This window comes from Leopardus geoffroyi, chromosome C2, assembly GCF_018350155.1.
Source record: "Leopardus geoffroyi isolate Oge1 chromosome C2, O.geoffroyi_Oge1_pat1.0, whole genome shotgun sequence".
Lineage (NCBI taxonomy): Eukaryota > Metazoa > Chordata > Mammalia > Carnivora > Felidae > Leopardus > Leopardus geoffroyi.
The window spans coordinates 132461669-132483317 of record NC_059333.1 but is presented as its reverse complement, the minus strand read 5'-3'; the positions used below and the strand labels follow the sequence as shown (position 1 = coordinate 132483317).

Genomic DNA, 21649 nt, shown 5'->3' with positions numbered 1-21649 from the left:
TCTTTCAAGACTTTTGCTTTGATTTTCTGTTGTTTGAATATGATATGCCTGGGTATAATTTTTGGTGTTGCTGCTGTTTGTTTTTGTTTTGTTTTGGTATTGTTATCCTCTGTACTTCCTGGATCTGTGGTCTGGTGTCTCCATTAATTTGGGGGAAATTCCCGGTCATTATTGTTTCAAATATTTCTTCTGTTCCTTTCTCTGTCTCTCCTGCTCCCGGTATTTCCACTCTAAGTATGTTCTACTTTTCAGTCGTCTCACACTTCTTGAATATTCTGTTCCATTTTTTTTTTTTAGGCTTTTTTCTTTGCTTTTCAGTTTTTAAAGCTTCTACTGAAATGTCCTCAAGCCCAGAGTTTCTTTTCTCAGCCGTGTCCGGTCTACTAATGAGCCCATTTAAAGGCATTTTTCATTTCTGTAACTGTGATTTTGATCTCTTTCATTTCTTCTTGATCCTTAGAATTTCCATGTCCTGATTACATTTCCCATCTGTTCTTTCATGCTGTCTACTTTTTTCCATTAGAGCCCTTCGCATATGAATCAGTTATTTGAAATTCCTCGTCTGATAATGCCACTACCTCTACTGTATCTAAGTCTGGTATCTTATGCTGCTTGACCTGTCTCTTTAAACTGTTTTTGCCTTTTAGCGTGTCTTACAATTTTTTTGTTGTCGTTGTTGAAAGCCGGTTGTGATGCAGTGGGCAAGAGAGACTGCAGTGAATACATTTTAGTGATGTGGTGGTGAAATGTGGATGGAAAGGAAGTGATCCATAGCCCTACGATTAAGTCTTGGTCTTTTTGGGTGCTGTGCTCCTGGCCTGTAAACTTCATAGGTGCTTGGTTTTTTTCACCCCCTCTGGTGGGACAGGATGGCTATAGGACGCTAGAGGTAGGTATTTCCCTTCTTCCAGGTTGATTAGGTTCTGGTAAAACCCCCGTGGGATAGCTTTTGGTCAAATAGGAGGGCAGGTCTTGTTAAGAACATAACTTTCTGGAATATTTCAAAATGGTTACTTTTGCCGTCCCCCTGCTGGAAGAACAAGTTTTCCTCAGATCCTCACCGAGAACTTGGTAGAGATACTAGAGGTAAAACTTAGAAAAGTGTGGGTGCCACCCTAACACTGGGCCATCCCCTGGAGTTTTTAACTCTCAGATTTGTCCACACTGAGCCTGCAATGACTTGTCAATTATGGTTAGTTTCCTATACCCTGGCACTGGTTCCCACAGAGGTATCCAGAGAAATTTCTGCGCATGGATTTCTGCCCTGATAAGTTGTGATTCTCGGTGTCCATCTGTCCCCCCAGTGGGAGCAGTGGTTTGCCCTGTGACTTGACTTCTCTGATGGATATAAGAAGAGTTGCTGATACTCATTTCCTCCATCTTTTTGTATTAGTACAGAGTAATGACTTTCAGGCTCCTTACATGACAAACAGGAAATTGGAAGTCCTGGACACTGGTAAGAGAGAAAGCGAGTGCTACGAATCATTATACTGGAACAACAATCATTCATTGGTACTATTCTAGATAACTGCATCACATATTTGTGGATTTTTTACTCAATTTTTGTTTGCTTTCCTCAGGAAAAAAAATTTTTTTTAATTTAAAATCAACTAAAAATGTCCTCAACCCCGTATCCTAAAAATAAATATATTTGACAATTAAAGAAAAGTGAGATCTCACTCTACACGTCTGCATTTACCCCCTAACCTACTGTACTCTTTTTTTAAAAATTTTTTTTTTCAACGTTTATTTATTTTTGGGACAGAGAGAGACAGAGCATGAACGGGGGAGGGGCAGAGAGAGAGGGAGACACAGAATCGGAAACAGGCTCCAGGCTCTGAGCCATCAGCCCAGAGCCCGACGCGGGGCTCGAACTCCCGGGCCGCGAGATCGTGACCTGGCCGAAGTCGGACGCTTAACCGACTGCGCCACCCAGGCGCCCCTGTACTCTTTTAGTTAAATTTGGCAAGCATTTACTTGCTTTGGATTGTATTTGGAGAGCCTGAAAGTAGACTAGAACATGATCCCTTCTGTCAAAACTTACACTAAAGATGGGTCAACCAAACATGTGCACAGAAAGAAACAATACAGATAATAAAATACACACATGAGCTATTAGAAACTAGTGGTGTAGACTGAGTGTTCAGGGCAAATGAGAACATGAAAGGTAGATGCGGCTGCAGTAATCAGGGGGCAGGCCAGGCAGGTCTTGAAGGAAAGTTGTGATTTGACTTTGTGTAGAAGACAAGGGCTTTGCAGGTTTGGGACAGATGAAGAGACAGTGTGGGCACCAGGACGTTAGGTCAGCTCCAGAGGGATTGAGAATTTGAGAGCTCTCCAGAGACTCTGGTTCTTGAAAATTGTAGCAAGAAGGAACCATCCTAGAGGCTCCAATCTTGAATTTCCCAGTGGGTCTAGTGTCTAAGTGTATTCAAAAAGTTGCCAAGTGCATGTTGGTCAACATTCTTTTGCTTGTGATCTATCAAACTAGCTCAAGCAAAAAATGGGACTTATTGGCCAAAATACCTAAAGTTGTCTGGGGACATGTCGGGCTGATTGAGGTGTTCAGTCGAGGCCATCACAAACACGTGTCTGGATCCTGTGGTTCTCCTTCATAATGGCAAGATGACCTCAGCAACTGTAGGCTTATATTCCACCAGTTTAGCATCCTCGAAGCAAGAGAGCTTCTCCCTCCCAGTAGATCTAGCAAAAGCCCACATATTGGCTGATGCTCATTGGCTCTGATGGTCTAGGTCAGGTGTTCATCCTTTGATTAATCACAGTGACTGGAGCAGTGCTGGCTTAAATCAGGTGTTCTTTCCTGGAGTAGGGGTGAGATCATGAGTCCAGTCCATGTACTGAAAGTAGGGGAAGAGGTTTCTCAGAAGCAGTTGTGAATGTTGGGCGGACCAAATCGACAGATGTCCACTACAAGATAGTTATATATATGATCTCATATAAACATCTCAACAACACAATGCTACAGCCATTATTGATCCCAACTTACAGATAAGGCCCCTGGAGTACAGACTTTATTGTCTTTGGGACTGTGCCCCTGTACTTTCTACAGACAGCTTGCTTAGACCCTTTAGGATGGCCCAACCCAGTGGTTCTCAGCCTTGACTGCACGTCAGAATCACCTGGGATGCTTTAAAAAAATCCCAGTGTTCTGCCAACACCCCCAACCAGTTGAGTCAGAAATTCTGGGAGTGGGACCAGGCATCGAAAATTTTTAGTAGCTAGCCAGTGTGCAGCCCTGGCCGAAAACCACCATCCCAGAGGTTGTTTTCTTTTCAGAAAGTTGTAATGAGAGCAATGGGCTGAGCCAAGTTCTGTTTTCTCAGCAGCAGCACCAATAATGAGGCATGCACTCAGACCCCAAGGAGATCAAACTACCACAGGAAAGCAAACCGAAAGCCCAGTGGAAATCAGGCATTGAGAATATAGGTTGCGATGTTACTGATTTGGGAGTTTTATGATTTGAAGGGCATCTTTGGTTCAATGTCATTTATTCCTATGTGGATATAATAGGCCTTATCAAGTTTTAGCAGATGGAAATATTAGAAGCATAAGCAAGACATTCTTCTCTCTGGGGATGTTCATTCAAAAAAAAATTTGGTCTGTCTGAAGCTTTTGGATTAGATGGTTGAAAGGTAATTAATAATACTTGAAAAATGAAAATCTCTGATGCTGGGGGTCTCTGGCAGAGGAGCCTTCTAGAGGTACTCTTGTGGTTTCTGCTGATGCTTTGTAGGAAGGGTGACTGCCTCATCTGAGAGGTCCAGACCTTGGAGGGATGGACCTGCTTCCTTTCTGTCTTCAGCAGAGCCAGTGTTCCTAGAAGAACTGGGTTCTAATTCACAAAATGAGAGCATTTTATAGCTGAAGTCCAACACTCTTGTTGTGTATATTAAGGAACCAAGTCTCAGAAAGGAGCTCACCATTTGAATTATGAATTCTGATTATGAATTTTTTTTCACAAATCCTGATCAAATTTGTAGAAGTCATTAGAAGTGTTTTTGTGTGCTTTTGTTGATATTTTTCATAATTTATTTGACACTTTATTACGTTATTTTTTTAAGTTAGTTCTCACTCAGTTCTTTATAACTTATTCTGAAATACCCTGTTCATCTATTCTTTCAATATATATTCACCATGTGCCTCGTGTGTGCCAGGTACTGGAGTAGGTGCCATAAATCTTTTCTTTTCTTTTCTTTTCTTTTCTTTTCTTTTCTTTTCTTTTCTTTTCTTTTCTTTTCTTTTCTTTTCTTTCTTTCCTTTCTTCTTTCTTTTTTTCTTTCTTTCCTTCCTTCTTTCTTTTCTTTCTTTTCTTTCTTTCTTTCTTTCTTTCTTTCTTTCTTTCTTTCTTTCTTTCTTTCTTTCTTTCTTTCTGATGGAGTTTGCAGTGACATTTTAGAAACCAGTAAGTTCTGACCCTTACTATACTTTGGAGTTTAGCATTTGGTGCTTTTTATATTTGATGTTCTCATACAACTATTCTGGCTCCCTAAGTAGACTATACACTCTCAGAGGAACTATTTTATGTATTTTATTCTTTGTGTCCGAGAGCCTATCAACAGTTCCATTAATTATCTATAAATGGCAGTGTTGGATGGCTGGGCAAGTAACAGCCGGTAGACTTGTTAATTAAACTGCAGCCCATGTTTCTTATACACCTTATTTGTTTTGGTTTTAGAAGACAGTGGCATAAGTATTTCCGCCTTTAGTCCTAATCTCATCTGCTCTGAGGAAGATGAACTTAGAATGCGATACCAGTCGTTCCCCAAATAAGGAAAACTTGAGAAAATGTTTCCTTGTTCTGATGTTCTGTGTCACCTAGCTGTGGGCTCCTCTCTATCTTAGATCCCCGATCTCTCCTCTTGCCCCTTGGGCATAATGTGACCTCTTGGCTTGGAAAGTGCACCAAGGGACTCTCTAGTCAGAGTCCCGCTGATGCAAATATCAGCCCTTGCACAGTATCCCCAGGGCTTCTCCTTGCCCCCTCTTCCTTCAACCAGGACCATCATCAGCTCATAATTGCCAATAGAATGAAGTCACTCCTAAAATGCTTCTTAGAGCGTTGAAAGCCCTCTGCCATCTTGTCGCCTCAACCTCTACCTTCTTCTTTAGTCTTGTCTTCCACCCCTTCTCATGGCACATCATGCGCCATAGCCAAAGCAAAAGCCGGCAGCCTCCAGGATGCACCTCCTGCTTGCTGCTGTCCACAGTCTTTGCTGTAATGGCACCATAGACACCAGAACGGTCTCCTCCCATTAGCTGTGCATTCTCATATCGTAGGCATCCTTCAAGTCTAATCCAAATGCCACCACTTCCTTGAAGATTTCCTTAATTCTGCCGTTTCCCTGCATTTCGTTCATGTCCTCATTTGAGGCAACGCCTCATTTTGCCTTATAAGTATTTGCCTTCAGGCCTTCCTTAACTTCCTCCTCTCCTTTCTTACTGATCCCTCACTCTGTGCCAAGTGCCAGGGACATAAAGATGCATCAAACGTGTTGTGGTCCCTGCTCCAAAGATGTTTACAGTCTGGAAGAGGAGGCAGGCATGGAAGCCACCAGAATGAAAATTTCAGGAGACTGAAGATTTTTGTCTCTTTTATCCACTACTGAATCCACATGGCCTACAGCAGTGCAGAGAACATAGTTACCACTCAAGAAATGTTTGTTGAGTGAATAAATAATCTATCGGAAGTGTGTGTGTATGGATATACAGGCACAGGTATATACATATATATTGTATACATATACATGTATGGGTGTATATATAAATATATGGAAAGGATAAAATAAAGTCCAATTAAGACTGCAGAGGAAGGAAGACTTTGCTGAATCAGGTTCTTTTTATTTTTGAGAGAAAGAGAGAGAGACAGTGAGAGAGGAGGAGGGGCAGAGAGCGAGGGAGACGCACAAACCAAAGCAGGCTCCAGGCTTGAAGCTGTCAGCACAGAGCCCAATGCGGGGTTCACACTCATGAGCCGCGAGATCATGACCTGAGCCGAAGTCGGATGCTTAACGGATTGAGCCACCCAGGCGCCCTGCTAAGTTAGGCTCTAAATCATGAGTCGGACTTTGCTGGCAAAGATTCTACTCTTGTTTTAGGCGAGGACGAAGTCTTAACCTTCTTTTTCCCGTGTTTCCCACACTGACCTTCATGCATCATGGTAGCTCAGTAAATGTTTATGGCATTGAACTGAAGCTGTTCCTAGCTAATCTGGAACCCTGGATCCTAACTTCTCGCCTGTTTTGCCTAGCCTATATTAAAGAACAGACGGTCCTAGTACTGATGCCAAATCTCTTCCGTCCCCTACCATCTGCTTCCTTGACGAGCTGACCCCAGAGGGTTTGGAAGGTCTTTGCTTTTAGAAAAGTGGAACTAGGACTGTTCACATAGTGTGGCCTCTGCAGCTAGAGCAGGCTCCCAGGGGACTTGTCTAGAATGGATCCAATATAGCTTTGCCACATTGCTGCTCAGACCGGTGGTGTTTGCTTCCCATGTGCAGGGCATTACTTCAGCACTCTCAGGATGCTCCAGACCTGGCCATTTGCTTCTGGAAAAGCCTGGAATTGCTGCTGGGTGAGGTTTGTTGAGTAGAAACGGCTGGATCGGTGGAGCTTCCGGCGGCTAAGTAATTAACTTAATTCAGCACATCCTTGAATACCTGCTGTGGAGCAGGCACTGACCTAGACAAATGGGACCTTCAGTGGTGAGAGGTGAAAGGCCACATCCTGCCTTCAACAGGCACTGTCTCCAACAGCAACTACAGAACAGGGTGAAATGTAACCCGGTGCTAAGCAGGAGGATGGTTTTGGAAGTGTGAGCGGCTGCCGTGAGGGTCGGTGTGATGACACGTTTGGGGGTGTGGGTGAGAAAGGCCATCCTGTCTGAGGAGTGGTGCTGTGGAAGAAACAAGAGGAGCACGAAAACCCAGGGGGGCAGAGCCGCGTGGAACCCACACGGTGGGCAACCACGCAGGAAAGTAAGACGGGGTAATTATGCGGCCTCTGTCCCTTCTGCGAGAGAAACCTGGGTGCCTTCCAGATGCTCTCAGAAATGGGCCAAAGCGCCAGGGAGGTGGAGACCTAGGCTTTAAGCCTCAGGTCTCCCACGGACCAGCTGTGTCACCTTGGAGGTGCTATACGACCTTACTGGGCCTCTGATCCTCAGCTGGAAGTGAGGGGGGCAGGGGGCACACGTGCGGTTTTAGGCCCTTACCAGCTGGAGGTTGTGGTTCCTAAGTCGCATCCTTCTCCCTCTGCTGGGGCTCCGTATCCTGGTCCGAGCCCGCGCCTGGCCTGTCTGTGGTGCAGATGCCCTGAGTGAGGGACGATTGACCAGGGAGAGTGGAGGGCGGCCACTGGGGAGAAGGGAAGCAGGGTGGGGCACAGAAGGCAAAATGGCCTGAGCTTGCTTTCTTCCCATCTTTCAGCGCTCCTTGCTCCTTTGGCTGCAAGAGGAGAGGAAGAGAGAAATTAAGCCTGGTGGCTTTAGAATGCTATTTGTACTGTATCTGACTTAGGATTTAGCAGTGTAAACCTCCAGTAAACTATTTACATACTTATTTCCAATCCAGTGGGCTCAAGGCTTACATGAGAGCCTTTGATGTGCTGCCATAACTCACTGCATAATTGCTGTTTTCTTTTAGTGTCTACACCCGTGAGAAGGTTGGAACCTTGCATTGTGCCTTTGTATTTCACTAAGTGAAGCCTCTTTGTTTCCTTGCTTCACCAAGTCACGTGTAGACCTCATGCCTTCTGTTATAAAACAGACTGCCTCACAGAGAGTACAGTTTTCCATTCAGAATGAGATTTGTGGAATGTAATCAAAAGAAGGAAGATGATTAATCATTATTCTGTTATTACTCTCCTATTTTGTCTCCTGGCCATGGCTGAGGAGTTTCGTTCCCATCTCTTTGTGTCTGTGTGATCTGTGCTGAAAATCCCTATGAGAAGTAGCAAGGCCACCTGGTCTGCCTGTGGAACCTTCTCTTCAGATGTTCACTTTAGCTACTGACTCCCCCTGAAGTGGGCTGGGGACATTCCCCCCCTTCAGAGACAGTGCTAGCTTTCGATTCCCGATCAGCCTCTGAGAGTTTGAGCATTTGAAAGGGTGAAAATGTACAAGTCGGTCCATATGGCAGCTATTTGAGCTTGGAGTTTCTTTGTGCCCCACGTCTGGTTTGGGGTATAAATCCTCCAGTGTGGCTGACTGATGGACTTTCCCCAGGCTATCACTTGTGCGTGCTACTTTCAGCTTCAGGACCTTCCCTCATAACATCACAGGATCGAAGGCATTTAGAGTTAAGATGAGCCATGGGGGTGTGAGTGAACCCTCTCCTGTAGTGCTGGGACCCCCACTCTGCTGTCTTGGGGCCTCTTTATCCTCATCTTGCCTTACTTTTGCTCTGCTAGTTTGGACAGGTTGGCAATTCAGCATGGCTGCTGGCTTCCTCTAGCGAGTCCAAACAGGAGAGATTGGGGAGTTGAGCTGTCAAAGAACGAGAGCCGTAGACAGTAAATAAAGCATAGCTGCTCAAGAGTAAGCACAGGGCCCGGGGTAGAAGCTCATGGGTAAGAGATGGGGTTGGGAGTGGTGGGCCTAGGTTATAGCTCTGCACTTTTTCTGCTCTGAAAGGAGGCTTTCTTCTATCTCACCCCATCCTCAGGAACCCATTACTAGCCAAGGGATGAAAAATGAGCTCACACACACAAATCATATTTCATTTTTTCATTAAAAAGGTTTTTAAAAAAATTTTTTTCATTTACTTTTGAGAAGACAGAGCACGAGTAGGGGAGGGACAGAGAGAGAGGGAGACACAGAATCCGAAGGCGGCTCCAGGCTCTGAGCTGTCAGCACAGAGCCCGACGCGGGGCTCGAACCCACGAACTGCGAGATCATGACCTGAGCCGAAGTTGGACGCTCAATCGACTGAGCCGCCCAGGCACCCCGCAGATCATATTTCTGTCAAGAGCACAAGCACTATGACAGATAGACAAATCAGGACAATTTCTACTAAAGGAAGCAGAATACAAAAAGCAAATGAGAAGGTGAAGTGAAAAACGTCAGCTAGATGCCCCGATAAGACACCCTTCACTCGTACCCCTTGACCCCCTGCAGCCATAATTCGGCATTCCTCTCTGAACAAAAGTGTCTTTTTGTGAGAGTACTGGGATCCGGGTAGGAGACTGTGAAACCCAGTGTAGTGCAAGACTGAGGAGAGCCATTTTGAGAAGGGAGGCTCTCACCCAGGTAGGTAGCTGACTTGCCACAGACCCAGAAACAGCTGTGTATCCCCGAGAGTTCTGTTACAGCCTCTTTGGTTGTGGTCCGATCACCGGTACCACATGCAAGGGACCTGGGCAGGGTCATCCCTACCTTTGGACCCTGAAGTGGCCTGTAAATCATCTCGAGCCCTACTTGGCCATATTCCAGGAGTCCCTGGAGGTGATGCCATCAAGATGGCGACATAGGTTGTTCCCAAATTCAGTCTTCCTCTCAAGAAGACCAACCGGCAACTATCCATAGACAAAGACAGCATTGTGAAAATTCCAGAACATGGGGTGGGGGGTGGGTGCGGCCACAGAGATTGAGAAAGACAGCATTAGAAAGTACGAGGAGTAGTTTTTGATCACGTTGCCACCCCCCGCCCCCCCCCCCCCCAGGCTGGCACAGGGACCATTGCGGGAATCTGCTGGACTTGACCACTGGGGGTCAGACAGAGATGAAGGGGAACATGGCTTAGCACAACCAGCATTCAGATCTTATCGGATCACATGTCTGCATACAGTAGCACCTGGGTGAGATCCCAGCCGGCAGCTGGCCCTGTGAGGCCAGGGAGCTTGGCCGACAGTTCTACCTGATTTGAGTCCCTAACCAACGGCCCAATGGGCCTTGGAGCCCGTTCCGTAATCTCATCCAGACAAGGAAGGAAATTCGCAGCCCCACACAACTGCTGAGCACAGCCTCCCATCCTGCCTGATGAGAAGCCTGGTCAGAGAGCCTTGGCAGCTGTGGAACCCTTCCTGCAGCCCTGATCAGGTGGGGAACCGAGTCAGCAGCCCTGCCGAATGGTTGAGCATAGCCTCTGGCCTCTCATGACCCGAGAGACTGAACAGTGACCCTGGGCAGCCTCGGAGGGCAGCCTTGGAGCCCAGCCTCTGGTACTGCCCAGGCAGTGACTCTGCCCAGCTGAGGTGCAGACACTGTGGCTTCAATCTGCCAAGGCTCCTGGACGGTGACCCCGCCCAACCTCAAAACATAATCTCCAGCCCACCCAACTGCAAGATCCAGTGGGAGGCCCTGCCCAGGTCGAGAGCCTGGGCAGCAATGTCACCCAATAGTGGAGCACAGCCAGCGGGCTGTCTGAGTGCAGAGCTCAGCCCACATCCCCCACACCTTTGAGGTACAGCCTGTGCCCCTGTCTGATTGCAGAGCAGAGCTTTGTCTGATTGTGAAGCTGTCAAAGGTTTAAAATAGCCAAGCTAAAACCAGGGAATCACTGAAGTAGTAATTAGTAAAAATTCTGGTGCACAGAGCTGGCGAACCGGGAGCGCTCAAACCAGAACATGGAATGAGCCTCAGGGGTGGATTGTTAGAAGGCAGCTTATAGAGTGATAAAGCAGTGACTGTTGATTCCTCTCGGTAACTGGTTACGATATTACAGTTTTCTCTGGTTACTTCATATCAGTTTCAAGAAACAGTTGAAGTTTGCTTCTCATTTCTAGAGGCACAAGCCAGAAGTGATCCCGGTCAAGTTTGCCTGGCAAAATAAGCTAACCTACACTTTGCCTGCATGACGAAATTGGTTCTGTCTGCTCAGGGAACCTTCAAGGCTCATCTCCATCCATCCTTGATTTTAACGATTCCCTCTGTTCAGGCTTTCTCTCAGCAAGCAGGCTGGGAGTGTGACCGGCCAATCATTATAGGGTTATTCTCAGTTATCACTGTTGATGTAGTCAGGCCGAAGAATCCCACATTCACTGTTTCCATTAGTCGGGTCATCAGGCCGGAGGGCCCCGTAATCACTTCTTCATCATCTGTGTGGTTATTGTTGATTTCATCCAGTCGTCTGATGCTGACAGATACCATTTGGCATATAAGTGGCTGCCGACAGCGTTTAGAAACTTCGAGAATATACAATGCACTTGAAAGGTCAATATGGTGATTGTAGAGAGAACAGCCAAGGATGGAAAAATTCCCCGGAGCACAGATTCCCAGGAGCCAAGATTTAACCAATAAAATAAATCAAATGGGTTTTAATCACATTCAGGTTTTACCTTTCTAAGTGAGTGTACAATTTTTCCAAAAGTTATTTACACAGGCACAACAGGATGTATTCGCATAACACACATCCTCATGATCAGGTAGGACAGGGTGAACTTGAGGACGTCGTATTTCAGGAGGCGCTATTGCGGGTGGGCTCTCACCTCAGAATGAGGCCTCTATGATGCGAGCAATCGGGTATTTTAATGAGAGGCATTTCTGCGGAAATGAAAGGAAACCAAAGGTTAATAGTTTGAGCAAATTAGAAATTCAGCGTTCTGAGTTGGGAAGACTTCTAGATGTCGGGTTCTGAGCATCTTCAGATGAAGGAAGGCAAGCAGTGGCAATCAGACAGATTTTCCTGGTTGGCAGCATGAATGGAAAGGTCACCAAGTGGCCCCATAGCAACAGGCCGAGAACTGTTCACACACTGAGTTGTGGTGAGGTCTCCGAAGTTTAGATCAAGTTGTCCAGCTTTAGCCGGCATGGCTTTGGAAAAAGTGCAGCTTTAGTTTCGCAGTGATTGCAAGTCAAAATAGCGGGAGGAAATGGAAAATGTAAGTTTAGAGAATTTGAGCCACCTGTTGGAGGAAGTTAGAATACAGGACATTTTCAGGTAGAAAACAATCTTCAAAGACAATGAACAGTGTTCGAATCTTATATCTGTGAAGGTATATTACTGAAATATAATGTTTTCCTGCATAATCATTTCCATTTCTATCAAAGATAACAATAGCAAAACTAATTTGTAAATTAGTCTAGTTGTAATAAACGTGGCTTGATTATTTATGTAAGTGCAGTAAGAATAGTCGTTGACCATATAGGTTCTTTTATATTTTATTTATTACAAAAAATTAGTTTTAATTTTAATTTTTTTTTTTTTTTTTTTTTTTTTTTTGAGAGTGAGAGGGCACACAAGCAAGGGAGGAGCAGAGGGAGAGGGAGGGACAAAGTCCCAAGCAGGTGCCATACTCAGTATGGCTGGATCTCACTACCATGAGATCATGACCTGTGCCAAAATCAAGAGTCGGACACTTAACTGACTGACCCACCCAGGCACCCCACCACATAGGCTCTTTTAAATCTGGAAAACAAAACATTAAACAACCAGCTATGTTTAAATGAAGTCATAAAAATTATAATCATCCTCATTAGTTCATTTAGTTTTCTGTAATAATTCTTGTGGATCTTGATCTTACGTTAGCAGTTTTAAATATTCATCTGTTTTCCATCAAAGTTTTAGAAATTCTTGGGGCGCCTGGGTGGCGCAGTCGGTTAAGCGTCCGACTTCAGCCAGGTCACGATCTCACGGTCCGGGAGTTCGAGCCCCGCGTCAGGCTCTGGGCTGATGGCTCAGAGCCTGGAGCCTGTTTCCGATTCTGTGTCTCCCTCTCTCTCTGCCCCTCCCCCATTCATGCTCTGTCTCTCTCTGTCCCAAAAATAAATAAACGTTGAAAAAAAAATTTATAAAAAAAAAAAAGAAATTCTTACCCAGTTCAGTATTATGATCTTAGAGTTATCAGAAACTTGCATTCTAGAGTTCTTTCCTATGAATTTCTTTGAGGATGAAACATATATATAAGAGCCTCAGATTAAAACAGTAACTATAAATGACCAAAGACTTTAAAATGGCCATGGTTAAAGATCAGATAAGAGTTCATTATAATGTAATTGACAGGAAAAATTTGGTTATTTGGGCTATATCAAATTTTAAGACAGTTGCTAGAATTATGCCTCATAACCCCATATTGACACACATCAGATTCCCAGGAACTCCATATAATTTCTGGAACATTTATATGAATAACTTCCATGAAAATATTTCCTAAAGAAAGTTGAGTATCATTTTTTTAATGTTTATTTATTTCTGAGAGAGAGAGAGAGCGTGCAAGCGAGGGGGGAGGAGGCAGAGAGAGGGAGACACAGAATCTGAGTCAGGCTGCAGGCTCTGGGCTGTCAGCACAGAGCCCGACACAGGGGCTCAGACCCACAAACTATGAGACCATGACCCGTGCTGAAATCGGAGGCTTAATCTACTGAGCCATCCAGGCACCCCTAGAATCACTTCTTCTTTGACAATGCTTTCCGTGAAATTTACCAGACGCAAAAGTTACATAGTTGTTTAAAAAAATAAACAATTTAGCTCTTTTATTAGAGAAGATTTGGTTTTCTTAGAAAGTTCAAAGACCTGATAAAGATGAAACATGAAATCTTTGTTTTGTATGCGGAATACATTTGTAGTAAAGAAAAATCTGTGTTCACAGACCAAAATCTAAGACAACCCTGTCCTTTTCACAGAAAGAAAACAAACTTCTAATTTTGCATCAGTATACTTTTGACATTCATTTTTTTCTTTTTTTCTCTTTAACTTAAATACATCCATTCTAATCTTAGCTTGACCACACATAAAATTCCTTTCTCAAGATTCCTTTTCCACAAACCTACTACAGCTTTCTATATCTATAGAGGTTTTGTTCTTTTCGCTTCTTATTCGGCAACAATCATTTCACTTTAGGATAAAGTTACTTTCTTTAATTTTTTTTTTTTCAACGTTTATTTATTTTGGGGACAGAGAGAGACAGAGCATGAACGGGGGAGGGGCAGAGAGAGAGGGAGACACAGAATCGGAAACAGGCTCCAGACTCTGAGCCATCAGCCCAGAGCCCGACGCGGGGCTCGAACTCACGGACCGCGAGATCGTGACCTGGCTGAAGTCGGACGCTTAACCGACTGCGCCACCCAGGCGCCCCTAAAGTTACTTTCTTTTATTCCGCTTACCAAAAATGCATCTCTGTTCCTTATAACCTTGTTGTATGGAAAACATGCATTCTCTTTTTCATATACAGTCATTTTTTCCATCCTATTACTTCTATGTTTTATAAAAAAACAAAAACAAAAATAAAAATAAACCCAATTCTCCCCCAAACCTGTTTTTTTTTTAATTTTTTTCTTTTATTTTTATTTATTTAAGTAAGCTCTGTTCCCACTGTGGGGCTTGAACTCATGACCCCAAGGCCAAGAGTTGCATACTCCACCAACTTAGCCAGCCAGGCACCTCCAAACCTCTTTTCTTCTGCTGATGATTTCAACGTTATTAGTTCAAATATTATTTTCTCAACTTCAAAGTTGACAAAGCTTATCTAGAAAAGAATGCAAGGCAGCTGTTAGAAAAATTACAGATTTGCTCTCACAGGACAGCATAATTGCCTATATGCTATGTTAAAAGAGTATTAACTCCTATATAAAACAGTTAAACCATATTCCTTTTGGAAATTACAGTATGAGATTCACGCATGTCTGTTGATTCGCCCTGACAGTGCTTTGTTAGATTGGGAATGATAGAACAGGCAGGGGCAACAGGGTCCCCACGTTACTGCTGAAGAAGGTTGCTCTATGTTGAATAGGCAAAATAAAGATTTAGAGATGGGGCGCCTGAGTGGCTTAGTCAGTTAAGCGTCTTGGCTTTGGCTCAGGTCATGATCTCACGGTTCGTGAGTTCGAGCCCTGAGTCGGGCTCTGTGCCGACAGCTCAGAGCCTGGAGCCTGCTTCGGATTCTGTGTCTCCCTCTCTGTCTCTACCCTTCCCCCACTCACGTTTTGTCTCAGTCTGAAAAATGAATAAACCTTAAAAAAAATTTTAAAAGAAAAAGATTTAAAGAATGAGTCAACAACTTCTAAACTGATGGTGGAGCTGTAAATATCTGGAAAGCCATGAGCAGAATTCCCAGTCTTGCAAGTAGTTATAAGAAATGGAGACAAAGTTTGGTAAGTGACAACAAACCAGAAAAGAGAAGCTATCACACGGTGATCAGTGCCTGGCCTTGGGGAGTCACCACTGTGTGTGCGCAACACAGGAATGTTGGTTGTTCTGGTATCAGCCTCAGCTGGTTGCACAGACCCTCTCATTGCTCAGTTTACTGTTTTATAAGAGCCGGGCTTTTACCATGTTGGATCATTGCACAGCAAGAAATACGGTGTATGTTATGGTCCAGCACACGCGTACATATATAAAACCATATATGTAACTGGAATAAAACTTTAATAAACTGGCACATATTTTCTATTTTCAGTATATGCCATGTATGTACTCTATTTTGCATTTTATGAAATTATTCTTTTTTAATTTGTATTTATTTTTTTATTTTTTTAATGTTTTGTTTATTTTTGAGAGAGAAAGACAGAGGCAGAGAGACAGAGTGTGAGCAGGGGAGGGTCGTAGAGAGGGAGATACAGAATCCGAAGCGGGCTCCAGACTCTGAGCTGTCAGCACAGAGCCTGACACGGGGCTTGAACCCACGGACCGCGAGATCATGACCTGAGCCAAAGTTGGACACTTAACCGACTGCACCACCCAGGCGCCCCTAGCATTCTATATTTTCAATAACGACTCCACATGCTTAATGAGTGTTTTAATCACACCTGACATTACTTGACAAGTACTTGCTCCCAGCGATTTGTGTTCTAATCCAGATTTGCCAGTAGTTATTTCTTGTTCTACGAAGAGATTTTTCATATTGTAAATAACATGTCTTACAGAATAAAAGCAAGAAATCTTCACCAACAAAATGAAGATCCTACTACTTACGTTAATCCTTTGGGCTGAAACACTGGCATATCAGAGTCCAGGTACCAGTATATTCTACGTTTATTGTCATTTAGGAAAAATAAGCATTTTTATGTCTTCACGAACGTTTATTTTAATACACAGAAACAGAGGGTTTATTTGCTTATTCACTACAAAGTCAAAGTAGACGGCATTGAGTTGTAGTTGGAGGTATGTAATATCAAATGTACTTAATCTCTCCAAGATGACCGAGAGCCATGGGTAAAAGGCATGAATTATGCTACACCTGGCTAGAAGAATTCTAATTATTCAGTGATTTACTTGGGTCCCAGTGTTCCATGTCTCTATGACTCTCATAGAATCAGTGCATTGGTTTTGTAGGTCAGTCCGCATCCTAGGATTCCCTGACAATTTTCTGAGTTACTTTGAAAGAGCAGTTGTTAGGCGTTTACTAGCACAGCACAAATTTCCAGCGTGGAGGTGGTTGGCCATGACTGCCTAAGTAGACGCTGGGGGTGCCTCCCCTGACCCAAACTCTCTTTATCAGGCTGGCACCCCGTCCCCCACCTTTCCTGGCCCAGCTGCTGTGAATATTGCCTGCAACAGCTCACAGACATGGCCCACTTTCTGAGGAGAATTGCTCTTAGCTTTCCTAGAGTCAGCTCACGAAGGAGATTGGGTCCGTAGCCCTCTGCTCCTTCCCTGCAATTCCTGGGGATGGTCTGCAGCCAGTAACTGACCGAGACAAGAATATAGCAGACTGGCCCTCTCGCCTCAGAGAGCGACATGCTCCAGAGTCCTCTCAGATCAGGCAAACATCTGGCGTTGCTCTTCTCCTGCTTCCCCTCAATCAAGCCCCTCCCCCAATCCCTGTCTCCCACCCCCTCCTAAACTCTCCAACTCAAGACACCTGCCTACTTGTTACGGTTTATAAGAGTTACTCTTCGTCCACAGACCACCTTGGGGGTTTTCTTTAGTATAATATCAGAGTTTGGGGTTCCACAACCAAAAAAGAAAAAGATGTCTCTGGTACGGAGTTGAGAAACAAAAGACTTATGCTTAACTACTAAAAGTCTTCTTGTTTGATGTTTTCACAAAAACCAGTATAGTTTCTGCTGCTTGACCTCCAGAAGACACTTCCCTTGGGATGCTGAGTCACTCATAACTTAGGACATAGTCTCAAATGAGTCCTGGGGTCTGAAATGTAAAGGCTGAACAATCGCCTTGTTTAGCTTTGTTGTGATTTTATTTTGACAGAGCCAGGCCCTGAGTTTGCAGATGTCGTCTTTCTGGTGGACAGCTCTGACCACCTGGGAACCAAGTCCTTCCCCTTTGTGAGAACGTTCATCACCAAGATGATCACCAGTCTCCCCATCGAGGCCCACAAGTACCGCGTGGCCCTGGCTCAGTACAGCGACCGGCTCCACAGTGAGTTCCAGCTGAGCACCTTCAAGAGCAGGAACCCCATGCTGAACCACCTCAAGAAGAACTTCGCCTTCATCGGCGGCTCCCTGCGGATAGGAAACGCTCTCCGGGAGGCCCACAGGACCTTCTTCTCCGGAGCGGCCGGCGGGAGGGACAAGAAGCAGTTTCCCCCGATTCTGGTGGTCCTGGCTTCGGCGGTGTCCGAGGACGATGACGTGGAAGAGGCCTCCAAGGCCCTGCGGGAAGATGGGGTGAGAATCATCTCCGTGGGGCTGCAGGAAGCTTCTGAGGAGGAGCTGAAGGCCATGGCCACGGCTCAGTTTCACTTCAACCTTCGGTCGGTCAGGGACCTGAGTGCGTTTTCCCAAAACATGACGCAGATCATCAAGGAAGCGACCCAGTACAGGGACGGAGCGGCAGATGCTGATATGAAAGGTGAGGAAGCCCTGGGTCGAGGATGATGACAGAAGCACTTCCCATAGTGAATAATTACTCGTTTCTGGGTTGGTCCCCTCCACCCATGAACTGGTGGCACCTTGAGGGCAGAACTGGGAACGTATATTTGTCTCCGTATTCTTTGGGCCTACACTGTGCCCGACAGTGATTTCTATTCTTAGTATTCTATTAGTATTCTACGATTCTATTTCTTAATGATTGAATAAGTGAAATTCTTCCAGAAAAAGAAGTAAGTTCTGTGCCTGTTCTCTTGGCCCTCGCAGTCCTGGCACAGTGTGAAGCACATAGAAAATATCCCGAAAACGCCCGTTAGCTAATAACACAGCGACACTAAACGGGAGCAGTAACTTTAGAATGAGACGAGGCAGAGAACAAGATACCCTCAGTTGTAGAGTAGTGTCTTGAGCCCTACATTTGCTGTGTTGGCTTATCCCCTCCAGCACGATTTTTTCTCCTTACAAGTAAAATCTCTCCAATGAGTATCAGGGCCTGGTAAAGCCAGGAGCTTGACTCGTTCCTTCTCTCAGTCATGCAATCATTTTGTGCCTATATTTTCCACATGTAAAACACACATTTTTTTTTCACATTTTCACATTTTTGACATTAGGATGTGTCTCGCAGTAATGCTTTTTTTTTTTTTTTTTCATTTCTGAGTGTTGCCATAAATAATAGTATACCTTACAGTAGACTGAATCTTTGAATTGAAGGAATATTGGAAATATCTCGGACAAGGTTATGGCTATGAATAAGGCCAACTAATAGCTCAAGTTGAACTGACTCAGTACCCTTGCTTATATAATGTAACATCTTCGCTGTCACGTCCCCCAACATAAAATTCTCCGCAACTAATTTTCTGAGAGCCACCAAGAGTTTCTCATGTGGCAGCACAGAGCCTTCCTCTAAGGCTCCATCCTCCATGTTGATTGTTGTGTGCACAGCTGCTTGACAGCCACACCTTACTTCAATCATTACAGCTGGTTTCCCTTGGGGGGTGCTGTTTCTAGGGCATTCTCTCTAAGAACCATCCACCAGAACCACCAGGGGTCACATCTGCATTCCTGTCAGCTCCTGGAAATCCCTGCATTTCACACAGAAATGCAGAAGGCCTCCTTCTCATCTGCTTTCGTTCTTGACCCCCTAGGCCAAAAGGAGGAATACTTATGACCCCGTGACTTATAATGTCTCACGTGAAAAACGCCTTATTTGTGTCTTCAGTGAAGGCCTCAAAGCAGAAGGCTCTTGAATACACATAGTTTACTTGGCAGGTGATCCCAGACAGCATTAGGAAGGAACGAGTAAAACGAGATAGGAAGCTTCCCTTGCAGTGTTGATGAGCAGGCAGAACCGGCCAGCGCACAGCTCCAGGGAGGCACTCAGTAAGTATGCCGTGCTAATGACAGACTCCTGCCAGAGTCGGCTAGGAAGGATTTCCGGCAAAATGGATTTTCCTGGCTGCCTCTGTGCTCAGTTGGCAATGACGGGCCGTTCCGAGCAGGAATTATCTAGTTCTAAGACTGAAGGAAGCTTCCTGGTGCGGTACAAAGTGCCCCGAACACAAGGTCAGATGTCCCAGATGCTGCCACTAGCTGGCTGTGCGAACTTGGGGAAGTGATGTCATCTCTCTGAGCCTTGCACCAGCATCCTCATTGGTGAGACACGGGGGCTGGGATGACCTCAAAACTTCCTTTCCGCGCCACCGTTATGGATTCCATGGCTCTGCGGATGGCCTGGTTTTGTAGTCAGACCAGTTCAGGCCTTAGTAACAGACTCACTGAATAGTAGGAAGTTTATTTCCATTGTAACATTATAGGGCCAGTGCCCAAGGTGACTAGTTGTTTTTCGTCTTTTCGGGTACTTGGGTTAGTGGTGGCTCTTCGGTCTTCGCATATGACCTTCCAAGGCACCCTGGGCCTTGTTATACAGCTGGTGGGCAGGAGAAAACCACTCATGGGAGGGTCTTGTGGGATCAGCTTATTTTTGCTCCTGTTTCATTATCCAGATCTTAGTCCCATGGCCACACCTAACTGCAAGTGAGCCTGGGAAGTCAGGTCTAGCTCACTGCCCAAGAGGAGGAAATGGGTTTTAGTGAGTCCTGCCAAGATTTTAGTGAGTTTTACAAGGTTCTGCCACAGTTAGTGTTGCTCTTGGGACACCAGGGAATCCCTTTCCTTCCACTCCCCTGATCTCTCACTCCTCTTGTCTTGGGGAAATAGCAAGATCTTATGACTTAGGTTCTTCTTTTTTTCAGAGAAGAAACCCTCCTATGATCCTCCATTCTGGAGGCCTTGGAGATCCTTCAGCCCTGTAGGAGGCTGTATAGTCTGTGCTCTGCAGAACAGGGGGTTTTACCACCTTCTCAGAGGGTTCTGTGTGCTGATTATCCTCCAAATTTACTTCACGGAGTTTTGCAACCGCAAGGTTTTGCTTGACGGGACGCTATCATTGCCATTAGAGATTAAGGGTAAGAACTTCAGAGTCAGTTAGGTCTGACTTCAAACTCTGGCTTGCCTGCTAAGGGCCTTTGGTAAGCTATTTCACCTCTGAGCTTCAGTTTCCTTACCTATAAGATGAGAATAATAGTACTTGCCTGGATATGGGTGAGATGGCTTGTATGGCTTTTGGAACACAGTTTACTATTATTAGTATCGATAGCTATTTGGAAGTGAATACTAACCTGAGTAGGTCATGCTGGGAGTTTGTTTTAGCCAACTATGCGGGGTACAGAGTACCTTGGCAGATTTATGAGAATTACTTTTAATTTGAGTTTCGCTAGGTACTAGGTACTGGAGGGATAGAGATAAGCAAGACGTATCTTCTGGTTTCTAGAGCTCACAATCCTAACGGGTAGCTTTTGGCAAGATTGAGCTTATCCCTTGGCTATACTTTCCACAGATGTAGTTCCTTCCCCTGTGCCTGGAGTAGGTGTTTTCTGTGCTTAGGATGTACTCTTCCCTGGATTCCAGATTCATACAACCAACTGCTTACCTGGTGTCTTCAAAACTGTCCCAAACTTAGCATGTCTCAAATGGTACTCTTGAATCCCCCCTTGCAGCTTCTTCCTATGGTCTTCCCTATCTTGGAAAAAGAGACCACCAATATCCACTCAGTTGTTCGTGCCCAAAACCTAGTTTTTACCACTTCTTCTTTATCTCTTAACACTAGCATCCCGCTATCATCAAGGCCTCTCTGTTCTACCTCTAATTCATGTATCAAAACTACCCTGTTGTTCCATCTTACCTGCTATTATCCTTGTCCAACAAACATTGTCTCTTTCCCGAACTAGGGTGATTGTTTCTTAATGGCTCTCCCTGAATATCCTCAGCAACTGGGGTGATATTTTAAAGATTTAAATAAGATCCTGTGACTCCCCTATGATTTAGGCCCTTAGTCTCTCTGACCTCATCCATCATTGTTCCCCTCACCGTCACCAGCCCCTCTGGGCTTCTTGTTCCCACCTCCTACTGTTCCTTCTGCCAGAATTCCCCTTCCTTCAGAACACGTGGCTGAATCCCCTTCATTCATATCTCAGCCCAAATGTGCTCCTCTTAGAGAGGCCTTCCCTGACTTCTTTGTATCTCAAGTAAGTTAGTCCTCATCCCATGTCCCCAGAACAGTAACTCGATTGACTCACTTGTTTTATTTCCTCGTGATGCTTATTACTGCCTGAAATAAGATAACCTAGTTATTTATCCTCCCCATAGAATAGGAGCTTCCTGAAGTCAGAGATATTTCTGTTAACACGTCGCTGCATCCTAGCACTTGAGACGGGTGGTGGTGGAGGGGTTGATAGGACAATTGGTAAGAAGCACTCTTCGGACAGAAGGAACATAATTGCAGAGACTCTGAAGTCCGTCACCTTGTGACTCTTTTCAGCATTTTAACTGGTGTTCATTCAAAGAAAACGGTGCTAACCACATCTGTCATGAC

At 44.9% G+C, this 21649-nt stretch overlaps 1 protein-coding gene across 3 annotated transcripts in view; it reads left to right on the top strand.

Annotated features, from left to right (window-relative positions):
* Nucleotides 1–21649, top strand: part of COL6A5 (collagen type VI alpha 5 chain) — a 125936-nt gene that overhangs the window by 16344 nt on the left and 87943 nt on the right. For all 3 annotated transcript variants that reach the window (XM_045503670.1, XM_045503669.1, XM_045503668.1), the window contains exons 2-3: nt 15814–15903; nt 17099–17701. In XM_045503670.1, the coding sequence (XP_045359626.1) occupies nt 15843–15903; nt 17099–17701 (664 nt within the window). In that variant the 5' untranslated portion in view covers nt 15814–15842. The remainder of the gene's footprint in view (nt 1–15813; nt 15904–17098; nt 17702–21649) is intronic.